At 38.5% G+C, this 20,294-nt stretch overlaps 1 protein-coding gene across 1 annotated transcript in view; it reads left to right on the top strand.

Moving 5' to 3' along the window:
* The window catches only part of ESYT3 (extended synaptotagmin 3), a 51,082-nt gene extending 39,491 nt beyond the window's left edge, over positions 1-11,591 (top strand). Inside the window, exons 18-23 of the mRNA XM_090284276.1 lie at positions 186-682; positions 1,360-1,458; positions 1,940-2,071; positions 9,698-9,803; positions 10,639-10,688; positions 11,017-11,591. Of these exons, the coding sequence (XP_090140402.1) occupies positions 186-682; positions 1,360-1,458; positions 1,940-2,071; positions 9,698-9,803; positions 10,639-10,688; positions 11,017-11,053 (921 nt within the window). The 3' untranslated portion in view covers positions 11,054-11,591. The remainder of the gene's footprint in view (positions 1-185; positions 683-1,359; positions 1,459-1,939; positions 2,072-9,697; positions 9,804-10,638; positions 10,689-11,016) is intronic.
* The last annotated feature ends 8,703 nt before the right edge of the window (positions 11,592-20,294 follow it).

Here is a 20,294-nt window from a genome sequence, read left to right as displayed (position 1 = left end):
GAAAACTATAGTCTAGGGGCAAAATTACATTGGATTGGTAGTCAGGAAGGAAATGCGAGTTCTGAGGAAACTCTTCCTCCCAGAAGAAAGGGAGAAGGACCCACTTCCCAGAGGTTAAGGTGAGAACAGAGGAGGAAATGGAAGTGGTGGGCCCCACCCATAAACAATGTGTCATCTGCTTGCAGTTCCTGCGTGTGGAAGAACGAGAGGTGGGGAGCCCATACACAGGACCTGAAGCCCTAAAGAAAGGCCCTCTGTTCATTAAGAAGGTGGCCACCAACCACGGCCCCAAAGCCCCACCTCAGGGAGAGGGTCCTGCAGATTTGCCACGCCCCCCAGCGCCCGCCTCTGACACCAAGGAAGCCTCCAAGAGCACCATGACAACCACCAGTGCCACCACTGCTGCCACCGAGCCCACAGCCCGAGAGAGGGGCCCAGAGCCGAAAGGCAAGAACAGTGCCAAAGGTTTCTGTGACCCCATGGGGGAGAAGAAGAGTGAACCCGCCATCTTCCTGACTATCCCAGGCCCCCACTCTCCAGGGCCCATCAAGTCACCCAGACCCATGAAATGCCCTGCCTCCCCATTCGCATGGCCGCCCACGAGGCTGGCTCCCAGCATGTCCTCGCTCAGCTCCCTGGCCAACTCCTGCTTTGACCTGACAGATATCAGCCTCAACATTGAGTATGCACTTGTCTGCTTAATCTTTTCTAAAAATCACCTGCATGAAAAATAACTCCCTGGATGGAAAAGTACATATGAAGTCGATTTTCTGTTCAAGTTCTGTTTTTTCACAGAATGGCTTTATGAGAGGCAGCAGGGTGTGGTAGAAAGAACACAGGACGGGGCAGGGGAGGGGTGAGCACACATGCACCAAATAGTCTGGTGTGGCTCAAGCTATAGACCAACTGTAAGAGATCCTGGACTTTGGCTGGTAAGTCTCCTTACAGGAGAAAACTTTCCTGAATTCTAAAGGGTTATACTGATGTAAATTGGAAAGTTTAGAATATGGCATTATATAATTAATGACTGCCACTTAAGTGTTTACTATGCACTTAGCGTGTTGTGATTTAATTCCACTTCACAATAACCTTATGAAACAGAACTTACTAAAGGTCAAATAACTCACCCAAGGTCCCACAAGATATCATGATATGAAGGCAGATCCCACTCTAGGCTTCATGCTCTTCCTATGGTAAAGTAGGATAATTATACGATAATGCTGGATGGAACTGACTTCCAACTGAAGCATTTTAAAATTAACCCACATGTTCTGAACTCAGGACATGCTCTGTCTTAGGGGTTGGGGGAGAGGCCAACACTTGTAAGGGTAACAGAAGTGACAAGCCCTTTCTCTGCAGCGGCAGGGATTCCTGGCAGCGGAGGCTGGGCGAGATTCAGCTCACTGTGCGCTATGTGTGTCTGCGGCGCTGCCTCAGCGTGCTAGTCAACGGCTGCAGGTAAAAGGATGCTGGGTCAGGGAAGGTCCTTTGGGAGCATCAGTGACCAAAAATCAGAGTGGGGACACTTGGAGCAATGGCAGGGGTAGAGAAGTAGTACGATGAGAATGAGTGAGGGTTGAAGGCTGTCATGCTGTGTGACAAGGTCCTCCATGGCACTGATAGGCTCCAAGGCCAAGCGCTTTGCTCAGACATAAGCTCTGCAGAACTGTGTTGGGGTCATGGGAGCCGGTACATTTCCTCAAGTGGAAATCAACTTCCTTTAGATGGAAAGTGCTTGGCTCTGCTCCAAACTTAACAAAACGCATGTTTTCAAAACCACGCATCTGATGTTTTGTCCTCCAAATTCTACAGACCTTTGCTCTGTTGGTCATCTAGACTACTGGGCACTTTTATTGTCGAGGCCATCTAAAGCTGAATGACTAAAACCGCTTTCTCCGAGTGTTTTCAATGTTTGAAAACCAGGACCTTTTTTCTTCAGAAACCTGACACCTTGTACCACCAGTGGAGCTGACCCTTATGTTCGTGTCTACTTGTTGCCAGAAAGAAGGTGGGCAAGTCGTAAGAAGACCTCGGTGAAACGGAAGACCCTGGAGCCCCTGTTCGATGAGACGTAAGTGGGCCAGCTGGCCTGCCTAGAGCGCCTCATCCATTCAAGCCCTTGCCAAGCACCTGGTGTGTGCCTGGCAGATCAAGTGAAGGGCCAGAGTGGAGTAGGACAACATGGTCTATGCCTTCATGAAGCTTCTGTATACTTTAGTGGAAGAAAAGGACTGTCAGGGCAGTTCAGCAAAACAGCTAACTACTTTTCTTTGCTCATAGGGGCTAAAGTGTTCATGATTCTGTAATGTTTCTCTTTAAATGAATCCTGTTAGGCAGTAAAAGGATTTGAATCTGGTCAAATATATTTTCTTTGAATCTGATTTAAAACAGCAGTTAATAAATATACCTTGAACCTAAGGACCTAAAATTTCCCCCAAAGCTCCAAGCTCTTTGGTCTTTAGTGCCTATGTTTTCTATTATGTATTTTATCGTTCCAGGTCTTTTTTGTTGTTTTTTAATTTTTTTAAAGTATATTTTATTGATTATGTTGTTACAGAAGTCCCAATTTTTCCCCTTCGCTCCCCTCTGCTCAGTACCCCCCTTCCCTCCAGCAATCCCACCCCCCTTAGTTCATGTCCATGGGATGTTGCATAAGTCCTTTGGCTTCACCTTTCTCTATATTATTGTTAACTTCTACCTGTCTATTTTGTACCAACCAGTTATACTTCTTAATCCCTGCACAATTTCCCCATTTCCTCCCACTTCTCCCTCCCAGCTAACCCTCCAAATGATCCCCATACCTATGATTCTGTTCCTATTCTGGTTTGCTTAGTTGGATTTTTTTATTTTTTAGATTCAGTTGTTGATAGTTGTTTGTTGTCATTTTAGAGTTCATAGTTTTAATCTTTTTCTTAAGTAAGTCCCTTTGACATTTCATATAATAATGGCTTGGTGATGATGAGCTCCTTTAGCTTTACCTTCTCTGGGAAGCACTTAATCTGCCCTTCCATTCTAAATGTTAGCTTTGCTGGATAGAGTAATCTTGGTTGTAAGTCTTTGATTCTCATCACCTTGAATACTTGTTGCCAGTCCCTTCTTGCCTGCAAAGTTTCTTTTGAGAAATCAGCTGATAGTCTTATAGGCACCCCTTTGTAGGAAACTCTCTACTTTCCTCTTGCTTCTTTTAAGATTCTCTCTTTATCTTAGACCTTTGGCATTTTAATGATGATGTGTCTTGGTGTGGTCCTCTTTGGGTCTAGCTTGTTTGGGACTCCCTGTGCTTCCTGGACTTGTATGTCTATTTCCTTTACCAAATTTGGGAACTTTTCTTTCATTATTTTTTCACATAAGCTTTCAATTTCTTGCTCTTACCTTCTCCTTCTGGCACCCCTTTGATTTGGATGTTGGTATGTTTAAAGTTGTCCCAGAGGTTCCTAATCCTCTCATTTTCTTTTCAATTCTTGTGTCTTCATTCAGTACTGCTTGACTGTTTATTTCTTCCTTATGTTCCAAATCATTGATTTGAACCCAGTTTCCTTCCCTTCACCACTGGTTTTGAGTGGATTTTCCTTCGATTAATTTAGCATAGCCTTCACTTCTTCCCTTATGTGTTTGCCATACTTAAGCATATCTGTCAAGGCTTGAGCATCTTTATCACCAGTGTTTTGAACTCTGGGTCTGTTAGGTTGGCTATTTCCTCGTCACTTAGTTCTGCCACTGGAACCTTGATCTGTTCCCTCTTTTGGGCCATATTTCTCTGTCTCATCTTGACAGGCTCCTGTGTTTGCCTCTCAGATAGAACTGTCACACCTGTTATGTGGTAAGGGGCGGAGCTTTAGATATTCATCAGTACAGGCGACCTATTCACCACGTTGTGGCACTGTATGTGGGAGAGGGGTCTGAGAGGGAACAATGCCACTTGCTCAGCACTTGCCCCTTTTCCAGGCACTTCTCCCACTTCCATGTGGGACTGGTCCCTCTCTAGCTGTTGCCTTGGCTGTCGTTCCCAGAGTGGGTGGGTCTGCGGACGTTCTAGGACTGTGGGGGCCCTTTAAACAAGCGGACTCTGCTGAGAGACTGGCAGTTTCTTCCTCCATCCCAACCCCCACTGCTTTGCACAGTCGGAAGCAATGAGGTTTTATTTTCCATGGCCTTGGGACTGTGAGCTATGCAGTCTGATCTGGTGCTGGGAACGCTCCTGTGTCCCTCCCTGCTTTTTAAAATGCATGACTGCGCTTTCCGCTGGCCAGCCACTGCCGCAGCCACTGCTGCCACCACAGCACGTCTTTTCTGCCCCTGCTCCGCCCCTCCTACCTGTCTGGATGAGTATTTCTTCTTTATATCTTTGTTTGTTGGACTTCCATGCAGCTCGATTTTCTGGAACTTCTGGTTGTCTCTAGTTTTGAGGTAGTTGTATTCCTTCTTAGTTGTGGAGGGAGACGCAATGTGTCTGTCTAGGCCTCCATCTTGGCCAGAAGTCTAAGGTTATCTTATATATAAAGAATCATGTCATCTGCAAATAGTGACTGTTTTACTTCTTCACTCACAATTTGGATGCCTTTTACAGGGTGGAGCAAAAGAAGGTTTACAGTTGTGGTTATCATTAGGTTTATGTAAGAAAAGCTCCATACCTACAATAGTCCTTTTTCTTCTGATTGTATTTTATCCTCATCTACCTGTGCAAGTTCACCTCTTTTCCACCTCCCCTTTTGTCTTCCTTTTCATGAAGTATCCCTTTTTATGATGTGCATTCAAATAACTATGTCTTAAAAACCTATACTTGGGTCCCTTTTGGACCAACTCTGTTAACTAATATATTCCTTCAAAAGCTACACATTGTTTATCATTATCAAGAAAGTGTGGAAGAGAGAATTTATTTGTTCAATATTTATTGAACAGTTTATGCCAGGCACCATCCTATATTCTAGAGCCACACAAGAAAGATACTGCAATCAAAGAGATCTCTGACAGAATTATAAAAAGATGTCAAAATTGCTGTGTGGAAATACAGGAAGGAGAGGTTTGACATTTGTGATAAACCTAATCTGTTAGTATTCGCTCTCAAAATTGTATCAGCAAAATATGTCCGGATTATCTGGAAGGCAGACCCTGACAACCTCCATCCTAAAACTAAGCATAGGAGTAAGGAGTCCAGTGGCCTCTTGTGAGTACCTAACCCATACCATGCATAATGAAAATGTCAAAAGTTAAAGGAGAGAATCTTAAAAGGAAAAAAAAACTTATACAATGGAACCACCGTGAGTTCCAGCAGAAAATTTGCAGTTGAGAAGAAAGAGGCACAATATATTGAAAGTGCAGAAAGGGGACAAAACAACAACAACAAACTTCCAACCAAGAATATGCTACCTGGCAAAGTCAGCGTTCAGAATTGGAGAGAAAAGTTTTCCAGATAAGCAAATGCTAAAGGAAGTCATCACCACTAAACTGGCCTTACAAGAGATGGTAAAGGGACTTCTTTAAGCTGAAAAAAAAAAAGACACTGATTAGTAACAATATATATAAGTTTAAATCTCAAGAAAATATATAAATATAAGTTTAAATCTCATGAGTAAAGGTAAACATATAATAAGGGTAGTGGATTAATCACATAAAGCTACTAGGAATGTTAAGAGACAAAAGAAGTAAGTATAACTATAATAATTAAAGGATACACAAGATGTAAAAAAATGGCATTCAAACCAAAATGTGGGGTGAAAGAATACAACTATAGAGCTTTATAATGCATTCATACTTAAGTTGTTATACATAAGCCTAATGGGGCCACAAAGCAAGAACCTAGTCAGTACACAAAAAATAAAGAGAAGGGAACCTAAGCATACCGCTAATCATAAAACCACAAAGGAACACAGCAAGTGAAGAAAGGAGCAAAGAACTATAAGACAGCCAGAAAAAATTAACAAAGTATCAATAATTAAATATAAATGAACTAAATTCTTTAATCAAAAGACAGAGTGGCAAAGGGATGGAAAAAGATATTCCACACAAATAGAAACCAAAGAAAGCTGGGGTAGCTATACTTATATCAGACAAAATAAATTTTAAAACAAAGACTGTAATAAGAAGTAAAGGGGTCAACCCAATATAGGAGAACCTAAATATATAAAGCAAATATTAATAGACCAAAAGGAAGAAATAAACAGCAATACAATAACAGTAGGGAACTTTAATATCCTATTTTCATCAATGGATAAATCATGGAGACAGAAAGTCAGTAAGGAAACATGAGGCTTAATAAATATATACAAATCATTCCATCAAAAAGCAGCCAAACATACATTCTTAAGTGTACTGGAACATTCTTCAGGACAGATCATGTCAGACCATAAAACAAGTATTAAAGATAAATCATACTGAGTCTCTTCTCCAACCAAATACCATGAAATCAGAAATCAATTATTTTTTTAAAGTTTTTATCTTTTATTGTATTTTTTCCATGACCATCTAGTCATGTTATACTCCCTCCCCTGCAATCACTACATTGTTTTCCATGTCCATGAGTCCTTTTTCCTTTTTGCTCAATCCCTCCCCCATACCCTACCCTTAGCTGTCATCCTGCTCTCTGTGAGCCTCTGTTTTGCTTATTAGTTCAGTTTGTTCATTAGATTCCACATATGAGTGAAATCATATGTACTTGTCATTCTCTGGGTCATTTCATTTAACAGAATATTCTCCAGGTCCAGCCATACTGTCACAAAGGGTAAAACTTTCTTTTTTATAGTCGAGTAAGTACCCGATTGTGTAAATGTCCCATAGGTGTTTTAGCCACTCATCTACTAATGGACACTTGAGCTGCTTCCATATATTGGCAATTCAGAAATCAATTCTTAGGTGGAGATTAAATAACTTGCTATTGAACAACAAATGGGTCAACAAAGAAATCAAAAGACAAATTAAAATATCTTGAGAGAAGTTAAAATGAAAATACAACAGACCAAAACTTATGGGATGCTGCAAAAGCCATTCTAAGAGGGAAATTCATAGCAATAAATCTCTAAATCAATAAACAAGAAAAATCTCAACCTAATTTTATACCTCAAGGAACTAGAAAAAGAAGATCAAAGTTAGCAGAAGGAAAAAAACAAAGATCAGAGTGGAAATAAATGAAATAGAGACTTAACAGGAAAATATAAGTAAAACATTTATAATTTCATTATAAAGAATAAAATGCCCAGGAATAAATTTAACCAAAAATGTGAAAGATCTGTATATTGAAAACTACAAGACACTAATGAAAGAAACGGAAAATACAAATAAATGGATAGTTTGTGCTCATGAATTTAAAAAATTAATATTATTAAAACATTCATACTATCCAAAGCAATCTACAGATTCAAAGATATCCCTATCAAAATTTCAATGGTATATTTCACATAACTAAAACTAACAATCCTATAATTTGTGTGAAACCATAAAAGACCCAAAGCAATCTTAAGAACAAAGCTGAGGCATTGCATTCCCCAATTTAAAACTATATTACAAAACTACCGTAATAAAACAGAATGGCACTGGCAATGAAACAGAATAGAACCCAGAAATAAACCCACAAGTGTATGATCAATTAATTTACAACAAAGGAGCAAAGAACATACTATGAGGAAAGGACCAGCTTTTCAGTAAATAGTGCTGGGAAAATTGGACCACTGTCATACACCATACATAAAAAATAACTCAAAATGGATAAAACACTTGAATTATTTGAAACCATAAAGTCATAAGAGAAAACATAGGTGGAAGCTTAAAAACATAGGTGGTGAGCTCTTGATATTGGTCTCAGTTATAATTTTGTGATGATACAAAAAGTAATGGAACAAAAGCAAAAATAAAAAAGTGGGACTATATCAAATTAAAAAGCTTCTGCACAGCAAAGGAAAATATCAACAAAATAAAAAGGCAACTTTATGGAACAGGAGAAAATATTTGAAAATCATATTTCTGATGAGGTAAATATTCATAATACATGAAGAACTCATACAACTCAATAGTAAAAACAAAACAAAACACCAAACAATCCAATTAAAATGGGCAGAGGATCTGAATAGACATTTTTCCAAAGAAGTCATACAAATGGTGAAAAGGTCATGAAAAGGTGCTCAACATCACTAGTCAGAGAAATGCAAATCAAAATCATGAGATATCACCTCCTGGGAACCCTTGTGCATTAGCTGGTGGGAATGTAAATTGATGCAGCCACTACTGAAAACAGTACGGAAGTTCTTTAAAAAAAATTAAAAATAGAACTACTATATGATTAAGCATTTCTACTTCTGGATTACTTACCCAAAGAAAACAAAGACACTAACTCAAAAAGATATATGCACCCCACTGTTCATTGTGAACAACCTAATTATCCATTGCTGGATAATGGATAGAATGTGGTGTGCACACACACTCACACACAGAGTCGCACGTTATTTAGCCATGGAAAAAAAGAAGGAAATTCTGCCATCTGTGACAACATGGATGAACCTTAAGGGCATTATGCTAAGTGAAATAATTGAGACAGAAACATTTAATTACCATATGATCTGATATGTGGAATGTAAAAAAAAAAAAAAAAAAAGCCAAAAATAAAAAGACTAAGCTCATGGGTATAGAGAACAGACTGGTGTTTGCCTGAGGTGGGGGGTGGGAAAAATGGGTGAAGAGAGTCAAAAGGTACAAATTTCTAGATATGAGTAAGTCATGGGGTTGCAATGTACAGCATAGCAACTATAGTTAACAATACTGTATTACATATTTGCATGTAACTAGTAGAGTGGATCTTACCATTCATCATAAGAAGAAAATAATTTTTATAACTAAGCGTGGTGATGATGTTAACTAGACTTATTGCGGTGACCATTTTCAATATATACAAATATTGAATCATTATGTTGTACACCTGAAACTAATATGTTATGTCACTTATACCTCAGTAAGTAGATATTTTAAAAAACCTTAGAAGTATGGAGTCCAGAATACTCTTGTGAGTACATGACAGAGCTTGTACACTAAGATTTCTCTGCCTTACTCCACAGGCAGAAGTGGAAATAGGCCACTATTTTCCATGCAACTCCAGCAAACATAACTATTCAGCATCCTAGCCCTTAGCTCATCAGAAAAACTTAGAAACATTTGAGGTAGTCCTATGAGCAGGCACTTATCAGAGTGAGAAGAGACAACTGAAAGAGTGGCAGTCAAGCCCTGGCTGAGGGTCAGCTGGTTGGAGTGTCATCCTGTACACCAAAAGGTAGCGGGTGTGATTTCTGGTCAGGGAGGCAACTTATCAATGTTTCTCTCTTACATCTATGTTTTTCTCTCTCCCCCCACTTCTTGCCCCCTTACTCTCTCTCTAAAATCAGTTAAACATATCCTTGGGTGAGGGTTTAAAAAAAAAAGTGGTAGTCAAGGTAGACTCTGAGAAAACAAGAAGCAAACCACAAAGCATAGTAGTCCAAGGCGCTTAAGAGAGGCAAACGGGCTCTTGACATTGCCTGGGTGTGTGAATAACACAGGACAGTGATTATGTATAATAATGATGTACTGAGTATCTACTATAAGCCAATACTGTCTAGATGCTACTCTTAATCATCAATAGCTTCTGTTTTAAAAATAGGAAAATGAATGAAACTTTATATTTTAAAGAAAAATGATGAAAATATGTAAATCTGATTTCCTGACTTTTCGCTTCTTGAAGATTTGAATTTTTTGTTCCCATGGAAGAAGTACAGAAGAGGTCACTAGATGTCGCAGTGAAAAACAGTAGGCCACTTGGCTCACACAGAAGGAAGGAGCTAGGAAAAGTAAGTACAAGAACAAATCTTAGTATGCTGTTCCTCCTAGTACTCTAGCTGGAGTTCATTAGTGGAACACACACTTGGAGAAATTCTCATGGGCTCATTTGACTGTAACTGAAACAGACTTAACAGACTTTGAGAGTACAGCCAGATTGGGAGGTTTTCAAAAATATTCTTAAAACTAAATAATGTAGATGTATAAATTAATATGATAAACCCTATATAACAAACATGAGAATATACAAATTCATCATTGCATAAGTTGGACATCTACTATGGTGTTAAGTATTGTTCTGATATATATGGTATTGTGAAGCTTGGATCCCGTTACATCAATATTTTTGTGGTTATAGGATTTTACTTAAACTAGAAGTAGAGGAAATACAATCCTCAACAAGATGCCAAAGAAAGACAAAAGAAGAATATTTGTACAATACTTAGTAGTGATTCTCTAACAGACACCACCTTATGCTCATCTTTTTAAAGCCCATGTCTATGAAGTAGGTGATATCCCCATTTTTACAGTTGAGGCAATAATGGTGTCTTGCTTTAAATTATAATCAGTTAATGAGTACATGCAAGTTGTTCCTTCTGTAACATTCATAAATACATTCCTGAGATATACAGCAGTTGACCTTTTTCCAGGACACTGAGGTCAGGGTCTGTACTGTCCATCTGGAGAGGTTCCATGTTGAAAGCCAAAGGAAAAAGAACCCCTGCTCAAAACTACGAAAGCCAAGGAGGCACTTCTTATGATCAATTCCATTTATCCCAGTATGTTTCCATTTAATGCAATTTTTTTCTGTGTGTGGAAGGGGACTGATTATTTGTGATTGTTTAGGTACTGATTGATTTATCAAAAGAAGATCTGATTATGGGCTTCTCACAATGGTAAGTGAGCCCTTTCACTCTATCACAGAAATCTGCTAGTCAAGACATTGTCTTAGTTGCCCATATTCTCTTTCCAAAGTATTTCCCTTTTCAGTGCATTTCAGCTCCTTTTGGTTATCAAGGAGGGAGGCTGGTTATCACCTTTACTGTCTGCAGATCTCACTTACCTAGAGGATGTCTGCCAGCTCCATCCTGAATCCTGGCTGGCCAGCTTACAAAGGGATGGGTTCTGCTGGTCCCATACAGGCCCAGGCTGGCTAGACTGGCCTTACACCACCACAACACACTGTCAATAATAAACTTAAGTCCAAACCCAATTGTCTTACAGGTATGAACTCACTCTAGATGGACAGCCCAGAAGATGATGAGCAACAGTATTCACCTCTATTTATTTATTATTTATTTTTTAGTCCTCACCTGAGGATACTTTTTATTGATTTTAGAGAGGAAGAGAGAGGGAAAGGAAAGGAAGAAGGGAGGGGAGGAGAGAGAGAGAGGAAGAAGGGGAGAGAGAGAGACATTGATATGAGCAAGAAACACCAACTGGTTGCCTCCCATATGCGCCCCAACAAGGCATCAGACCCACAACCAAGATGTGTCCTGACCAGGAATCAAACTCTCAGCATTCTGGTGTATGGGATGATGCTCCAACCGAGCAACTCAGCAAGAGCTGAACATTATCACCTTTATATTAAAATGTGTACATATGTATATTTTGTAATTTAAGTCAGAACAGCCATTTGAAAATATCTATATATACATACATTCTTTGTGTGTGTGAAATATAACTGCATGACTGCAGAGTATTAGTAAAAGCAAGAACTATTCTCTCTTCATTGGATTTAATTGTTCAAATCCCATAAGAAATGGGGCATTCGTGGCTAATAAATGATCAGAACCTCAGTGGTGATTTTTCACTTTTGATAGGTAATTATAGACCATCTGACTTAGGACTTGCCTGAATGTATGTGTTAAGTGTCCTGTCTCAGACATAGTGGGTGAGAAAGGTCTGTTCCTGGAGCAGCTAGTGATGTCCCTGGGGCAATGATTGACCAAAGGAGAAGGCTTCTTTTATGGGACTGAAAGGTGACCCACCTCCAAACTGCTAAGCGCTAACCCAACCTAAGCCCTTTGGCTGTCACCTCTGGTACTCTTCTGCCTGGGGATTTGTTCCTGCATCTGAATTGGAACTAAAATGTGTTTTTCTGACAGCAACAATGATACAGTGATATGCCGAAATACCTTGAGTTAAATACCCCATGTGGGATGGCCCGGGACCAAACTCCAGCATGTGGCATTATTTCCATAGGAAAATGCAAGCAGAGTTCTAGACCCAGGAGTGTAGGTATACGCCTGCACCCCCTTAGCAGAGCGCTGCGGGCTGCTGCAGAGTCAGTGCCAGAAGGCAAAACAGGCTTCCTGTCCTCTCAGACCAGTTGGGGAATTCGGCCCCACTTTTCTAAGAGAAAGCTGGTTCACCTAATAAATAACATGTAAAAAGCAAAGCACGTAATTTGTATATTTAAACAAGTGCCTCTTTCACATTTCAAACTTTGTAAAACCAAATATTCTTGTTCTCTTTTGTTCCTAGAGCTGATATCAAGGTCACATGCTCTCTTATCCACTCAGGCAGTAACCGCTTGCCATCAGCTCCCTGTCCCCACCGCTGTATTCGCTGCGGCTTTTCTGAAGAATAGTACCATCTTAAACTTTTACCCTCTTACTCTCACTTACGAGTGACCTATTGTTTCTTTTTTACTTTATTTTTATTGATGACACTATTATGTAAGTTCCCATCCCTCCTCCATCCCCTTTGCCCAGCTCCACTCAGCCTCCACCCCTGCTTCCCTCTGGCCATCACCACACTGTTGTCCATGTCCATGGGCCATACATACATGTTCTTTGGCTGATCCCTTCACCTTCTTTCACCCAGTCCCCCTCTCCCTACTCCCCTCTGACAACCATCAATCTGTTCCATGTATCCATGTCTCTGTTTCTATTTTGTTCATTGGATTCCATATCTAAGTGAGCTCATATGGTATTTGCCTTTCTCTGACCAGCTTCTTTCACTTAGCATAATAATCTCCAGGTCCATCCATGCTGTTGCAAAAGGAAGATTTCCTTCTTGTTTAAGGCCACATCGTATTCTATTGTGCTACAGCTTTTTTATCCACTCATCTACTGATGGGCACTATCAATAGATGAGTGGATATTATTTTCTCTTTTCTGAAAGACTAAAGCCCATTCTTCAATTTGGCTTTTAAACCTAACATAATCTGGTCTCCAGGGTTTTTTTTTGCTACTTTATTCATATGCAGGTGCTCTATTCCAAAATAGTCCAAATATTACATCCTACCTATTAAAATCCTACTCAGCTCCTAAAGGCCTACCTCAAATCCACCTCCTCCATTAGGCCAATCTCCACTAAAATGGCCTTTTCCCACCACCTATAGAATTACTGTCCATACTGTGCATTTTTCACTTTAATAATTCCCTGTCTTATTTAATTTTTAAAACATCTTTATTAGGTATCTACATGCTAAGCAACTACTTGTAATGTTTGGTATTTTATGTTTCTGCTTACTGTCTCCAGTTGAACTATAAGCTACTTTTAACTGATTTTCACCTTCATCATCCAAGATTATGCTGAATACATGGTGGATGTGTAATAAAATTTGTTTTTCAGAGATTTCTATTTTGGATGACAAATTCTCATAATAAAATGGGGCAACTGATGCCTGTCATATCTACCTCACCAAGGCATTGTCATGTTCAAGGGCCCCGAAAATGGTAAAGTACAAAAGGACTAAAAGGGATGTTTCCTATTTCACATCCTGAAATTCAGCAACCCTGCAACAGCTGATTAAGATAGCAGACAAAGCAAACATGTGAAAACCTGTCTTTCCTCTTCCAAACACATAGAAAACCTAGTTAAAGCATGAACATTTATTTGATTTTTTTCCATGTGTGTATATAAATAATTTATTTACTTATTTATTGATTGATTAATTAGAAATAGGGGAAGGGAAGGAGAAAGAGAGGAAGAGAAACATCAAGGCAATAGAAACACTGGCTGGTTGCCTCTCACCCTAACCGGGGACTGAACCGGAACTCAGGCATGTGCCCTGACCAGGAATCCAACTGGCGACCTTTCACTTTGCGGGACGATGCCTAACCAACTGAGCCACACTGTTCAGGGTAGCATGAACATTTAGTTTAAACACGGTTGACTAAAAAGCAACACAGGTAAGGTTGCTCGTGGTCCAAAGAGGAAAGGTAAAGCAATGTACAGGAGCTGAAGGGGTGTTTAAGTGTTGAAGGGAACCAGACTTTCAGCACACACCAGACAGGAGGCAAGGCCACAATGTGAGAAACAAGGAACCTGAAAGTTTAGTGTCATCAAGAAAACACCTTGGTGCCCAATAAAGATAACGAATTGGTTGTCAGCAATGGGTGAAAACAATCAGTTAATCTCCCCTACAGGAGTACAGGATCTAAAGTCAAATACAACTGACTTGGTGTGGGAACCCCAAAACTTGAAACTAATGTGAAAATTGGTTTAGAACCTGGAACCATGTGAAGCCCTGTAACAGGCAACCATGACACTGGCCTTTAGGGTTGCCATTCCCATTTAGGGCACGTGTGGGACCACTGCAGCAGAGAATTCCCACTAAAAGGAAGCCCACCAGTAAAAATTATAAAAGGCAGAATTTTAAAAATATGAAGCACATGGAGAGATCAAACAAAAATGGTCAGTAGATGTATTTCAGCAAGAAGAAAAATGTAACATTAAGTCAGAAGTGGTGTATGGAAAACAGTAAAGAGCTAAGAAATCTGTAAAATATATTGGTAAATCGAAGTAAATCTTGATGACTTAAAAAATATACACAAGTAGCCCTGGCTGCTGTGGCTCAGTGGACTGAGCATTGGCCTGCGAGCTAAGTGTCGCTGGTTTGATTCCCAGTCAGGGCACATGACTAGGTTGCACGTCAGGTCCCCAGTTGGGAGCGCGAGTGAGAGGCAACCACACAGTGATGTTTCTCTCCCTCTCTTTCTCCTTTCCCCTCTCTCTAAAAATAAAATAAACAAATAAATTATTTAAAATTAAAAAAAATATATATATGTATATATATATATATATATATACACACACACACACACAAGCTACCAAAATTTTTTGCAAAAACTGGGTTCATAAACAATGGCACTAAAATGCTAGAACTAGCCCTGACTGGTATGCCTCAGCTTGTGCCATCCTGCAAAGTGAAAGGTCATGGGTTTGATTCCTAGTTGGGGCACGTGCCTGGGTTGCAGGTTCAGTCCCCAACAGGAGCACGAACAAGAGGCAGCTGATCAATGTTTTTCTCTCACATCGATGTTTCTCCCCTTCTTTTTCTTCCTCCCTTCCCCTTCTCTAAAAATAAATATTTTTTTAAAATGATAGTATTAACATCTAAAAAGGGACATGAGGCTGGTTCAGAGGAAAATTTAAGTGTTCAAGTCCTTGTTTAGAAAGCTAAAGATCGTTTTATATTTTTAAAATAAATTATAAATAAGTGTCAGTTACTAGTTTATCGCCTCACAGTTCCAAATCGCCCAAGCCTTCTTTGGCCAGCTTCGACCCTGCAGACACCACAAACTCCTGTCCTTTGCCAGGGGACTGGACACCTTGCCAACAGAGAGCACTGGAGGGACTGCAAGGTCAGAGTAAAAAGAGGGACTTTTCTGTCTTCCTCTGATGTGCTGTTTTCCATGGCAGCTAGCAAAGTGGTTTTTGTTTCCTCACTGGATACTGACTCACAAAGTAGATATTTAAACATTTTAAAAAATAAACAATAGAGTAACAACAGCTGAAATATAAAACTTCCAAATCAATAGTGAAGAAGAAATGGTAATAAAGAAAATCAATGCCCCAAAAATTAGAAAAGGAAAAAAACAGAAAAATATGATAAGTAAAAAATATAAAAGATGGTCCAAAGACTTCTAACTATATTTGTAATCACAATTAACCCACTATTAAAACCTAAAATACTAGTCCATTAAAATAAAAAATATATAGTTATATGCTGTTTATAAGAGATTCACTTCAAACACATAAAAGTATTAAAAATAAAAGGATAAAATACACATACACACACACACCCCAAAGGATAATTTAGATTTCTGTGTATAGCAATGGCAGCAAGCATCATATTGAATGGTGAAACAGTAAAAGATTTCCTTTTGATAGTGGGGACAAGAAAGGGCTGCTTCCTATCACCCCTTCTACTCAGCACTATATTGAAGCCCGTATAGTAAGGTAAGAACAAAAAAGTATATGTCACCAAAACTGTTGTTACATGCAGATGATATGATCACAAACATAAAAAATCCCAAATAACTTAAAGATGAATTGCTAGAATTAAAGTTTTTAGCAAGGTTGCTGGATACAAAGTAAATATTAAAAAAGCAATTGTAGTTCTCTGTTCCTCCAACAGTTAGAAAATAAAAATTTAAAAAGAATTTATAAATGTATAAAAGATCGAATACTATGAACATACCCAACAACAATTATAAAACTTTAAGAAATGTTAAAATAAACCTAAGCGAATAGAGAACTATGCCATATCTGGAGTTGGAAGACCCAACATTATAGATGTTGATTTTCCCCACTGAACATATGTTTAATGAAAGTCCAATAAAATCCCACTTCAATGTGTATGAAATACAAAGGCTGGGAAGCCTTTAACTGGATACCAAGGTTTATTTTAAAGTTACAATAACAAAGACAGTGTGGTGCTAGTGCAGGGAGACAGCAGGATTAAAAGAACAGAAAACAGCCCAGAAACAGATCCATTCACACACAGATATTCAGTTTATAACAGAGGTTGCACTGTGAGCAGAGTGAAAAGGATGGATTTTTAAAAATAAATCATGCTGAGACAATTGAGTGTCCATGAGGGAAAATATAAAATGGTCCTCTTCATACCACATTCAGAAGTTAACGACTCCAGGTACATTAGGCTAAAGTGAAAGGCAAAACTATACAGCTATAAGATAATACAGGAAAACAATGTTACAACTTGCAACCAGGGAAAGATTTCATAAGATACAAAGAGCACTAACTATAAAGGAAAAGACCATACATTGCTACATTAAAATTAGATTCTCCAGTTCATGAAAAGAAACTATAGGAAAATGTGAAGAAGATGCAAAATGGAAGAAGACATTAGCAACACAGGTAACTGTCAAACAGCTCATGTCTAGAATATATAAATAACTTACAAATCAAAAATACAGCAGAAAAATGAAAAGACACATAAAAGCATTTCAAAAAAGAAATTCAGATGGCTAGTAAACAAAGGAAAGATGCTTAACTTTGTTAGTAACAAGGGACATAAACATTAAAACCACAATAATACTTCTATACACTACTCTAGAAAAAAATTTAAAGATTGACTTACCCAGTATTGGTCAGGATGTGGGAAAGTAGGGTTTTTCATACAGATGGTGGGAGTATAAACTGGTGCAACCACTTGGGGAAAATAGTTTGGCCTTTTCTTCTAAAGCTGCAGATACACATTCCCTATTAAGTCACCACACTGCTCCATTCAAATTGTTATCTATAGAAATGGTACTACCTCCATATACACAGTACACAGCCTCTGTGGCTACATACAGAAGTGTTTTTCCTTAGGATCCAGCAATTTTACCTCTTGGATATTGATTCTAGAAAACTTATACACAATTATACGAGGATCCATGTACAAAAATGTCCACAGTAGCAGTTCATAATAGCCAAAAACTAGAAACAATCCAAATATCAATCTCCAGTAGAACAAATGGTTGTAGAATATTCATAGGGGAATACCAGACAGCAATGAAAATAAATGAGCTACACCTACACACAACACAGATGTACACACAAATATAATATTGACCAAAAGAAGAAACATTAAAAATATATATGACTGCATTTTTATAAAGTTCAAAACAGGCAAAATTCAACTACCTTCGTTTAAGCATAAACACAAAAGTGGCACAACTATTTTTAAAAAATAAGGAAGTGATTAACATGAGTCAGTTAATAGTAACCTCTCATGGTGGGTGGGGAGGCCTTTTGGAGTGCTAGTGATATTCTATTTCTTGGCTGTTGCATGCACGTTCTCTTTATAATCATTTATTACACTAGACATTTATGGTTTTTACCATTTTTAGTATATACTTTATATTTTACAATAAATAAAAATTAGTGAAATAGATGAAAAAGATAAAATATCCAGCAACTATTAATTAAAAGAAAGGACAACACAGCATTCAAAGCAAAAAGCATAAGCAGTACTGAAATTTCAGTATTGCCCATAAACTATCAAATCAATCAGACAAAAAGACTCATAGAAATAAAGTAGACTTAAACACAATGGCTATGTATATACATTAGAAATCATATATTTTTAAAGCACATGTAGAATAGTATATATCACATAAAGTCTCAACAAATTCCAACGCCTCAATACCTGAAAGACCATGTTCTCGGACTACAATGCAATAAAATTAGAAAAAAGAAAAAGAAAAAGAAAACCTAAGAGATCATACTTCTACTTTTGACCAGGATGGATAGAAACCAAATTTACTGTTCTGCCTATACCAACCAAAATCGAAACAACGGAAGTATATAAAAACAATAGTTTTCAAGACACTGAATATCAGGTATATGTCCACACAAAGATCTGAACATGAATGTTCACAGAGTTTTATTTGTAGTAGTAGTTCAAAAACTAGAAATAACCCACATTTCCAATAGCAGGAGAATGGATAAACAAATTGTGGTATATTCCTGCAATGGAATACTACACAGCAATAAAGGGAACAAACTGTTAATACATGCAATGACATGCAAGAATCTCAATTATGCTGAGAGGACAGATGAAAAAGAGCACACATTGTATGACTGCATTTATATAAAATCCCATCAAATGCAAACTAGCCTATAGTGATGAAAAGCAGATCATTTGTTACCTGGGGATGGGAGGGGAAGGGAAAGACCACCAAGGCAAAGAGAAACTTTTAGAGTGATGGGTACGTTTATTATTTTGACTTTGGTGATAGTTTCATAAGTGTATGAGGGGGGACCCCACCCCCCAAAAAACAATTATCTTCTGGAGGGTGGGCCCCTTGTCGTACAGGCTTCCCACACTAGGTGAGTGTTCTAGGAACCCCTCTGTATCAGTGTACTAGCTGGTGGTGGTGTCAGAGGCTGCATTCAACTTCAGTGAATTTTTTTTGCAGACTCTTTCAACGAGCTGGCCCATTTCATGATGGGTGATTTATGAGAGCACCTGCCTACTAGTGCTGAGTGTTCAGCAGTTTTTGACCAGAAACAGTATGACCCCCGTGCCCCACCCTCCCTATTCACTTGCTCTCTTCCTGAACGTCTTATTTTTGTTTCCCTGATGAAAAAGTCTCAAAGGGGAATGTTTTGCTGATGTGGAGGAGGTGAAACAAAAAACAGCAGAAGCACTAAAAAGCATAAAAACTGATGTGTTCAAAAAGTGTTTTGAGCAGTTGAAAAAATGTCTCAATATGTGTCTTGCATCAAATGGAGAGCACTTTGAAGGTGACTAAAGTTTAAACATGTAAGAATAAATACAATTTTTTATAAATAAATTTCAGATATTTTTGGGTCCCCCTCATATACATATATCAGAACTTAACAAAACTATATACTTACTGTATGTACAGTTTTTATGTCAACTACACATCAAAAAATCGTAAGAAAATCGGGAGCTAAATAATATTTTCAGTACTTATATTTTAAATAATTAGAATTAAATTGAAGTAGATCTGATAAAGGGGCTTAATATTCTTCTCACTGGTGGCACTGTCCCTCTCAGTGGCCCTCTAAAACTAAGGAAGAGTCTGAAAAACCTCTGTTTTAAACTGAGTTAGCCATAAGCTCTTAACCTAGCTGACAAAATTTAGATTAACATAATTTTTAAATTAACTTCTTCCTTTCAAATATTGTTAAATTTCCAAGCTGTCTCATAGCAATTTCTTGGAGTAAACTAATCAACTCAGAATATTTATATTATTGAATATCCAAATATTTTTTTCTATCCAACCCTCAAAGATGTGGGTTCTCTCACAAATTTTGGGCTCGTGTGTGGAAATGTAATTGCAGGACAGCAAAGCAAAGCATTTTAAATCTAGAAAGGACCTTATGTCTAATCCCGAAGGCCACAACACCAAAGATCTGGATGCTTATCTACTGACATTGATTCTCTCCACTCCACCTTGCTGTTTCCTGGATATTCTTTACAATATTCTACACGACAACAAACAAGAATCACTGGGAAGTCTTCCTAGGCCTACTACTTATAAAAGCGAGGGGGAGGATGCCAGGGCTGTGGTGGAGAAGAAGCAGCAGTAACTCAAAGTGGCTTGTACTCAGAGATGTGAGGCAGAACACTGGTCCTTTAAGAAAATCAGACCTGAATATTGAGAATAGAGAAAAAGTAGGCAGCAGCAAGGGGGAACCTGCTGCTCTCAGCAGGCTCAGCCTCGTAAGAGAATATGACTCGTTATGTGTAAGATAAATAAGTCACTGAAAACACTTTTATTTGAAAA

This window comes from Furipterus horrens, unplaced genomic scaffold, assembly GCF_987537825.1.
Source record: "Furipterus horrens unplaced genomic scaffold, mFurHor1.1.pri manual_scaffold_7, whole genome shotgun sequence".
In the NCBI taxonomy this organism is placed as follows: domain Eukaryota; kingdom Metazoa; phylum Chordata; class Mammalia; order Chiroptera; family Furipteridae; genus Furipterus; species Furipterus horrens.
The sequence above is the reverse complement of the archived record's forward strand: the minus strand, read 5'-3'. Positions and strand labels throughout refer to the sequence as shown.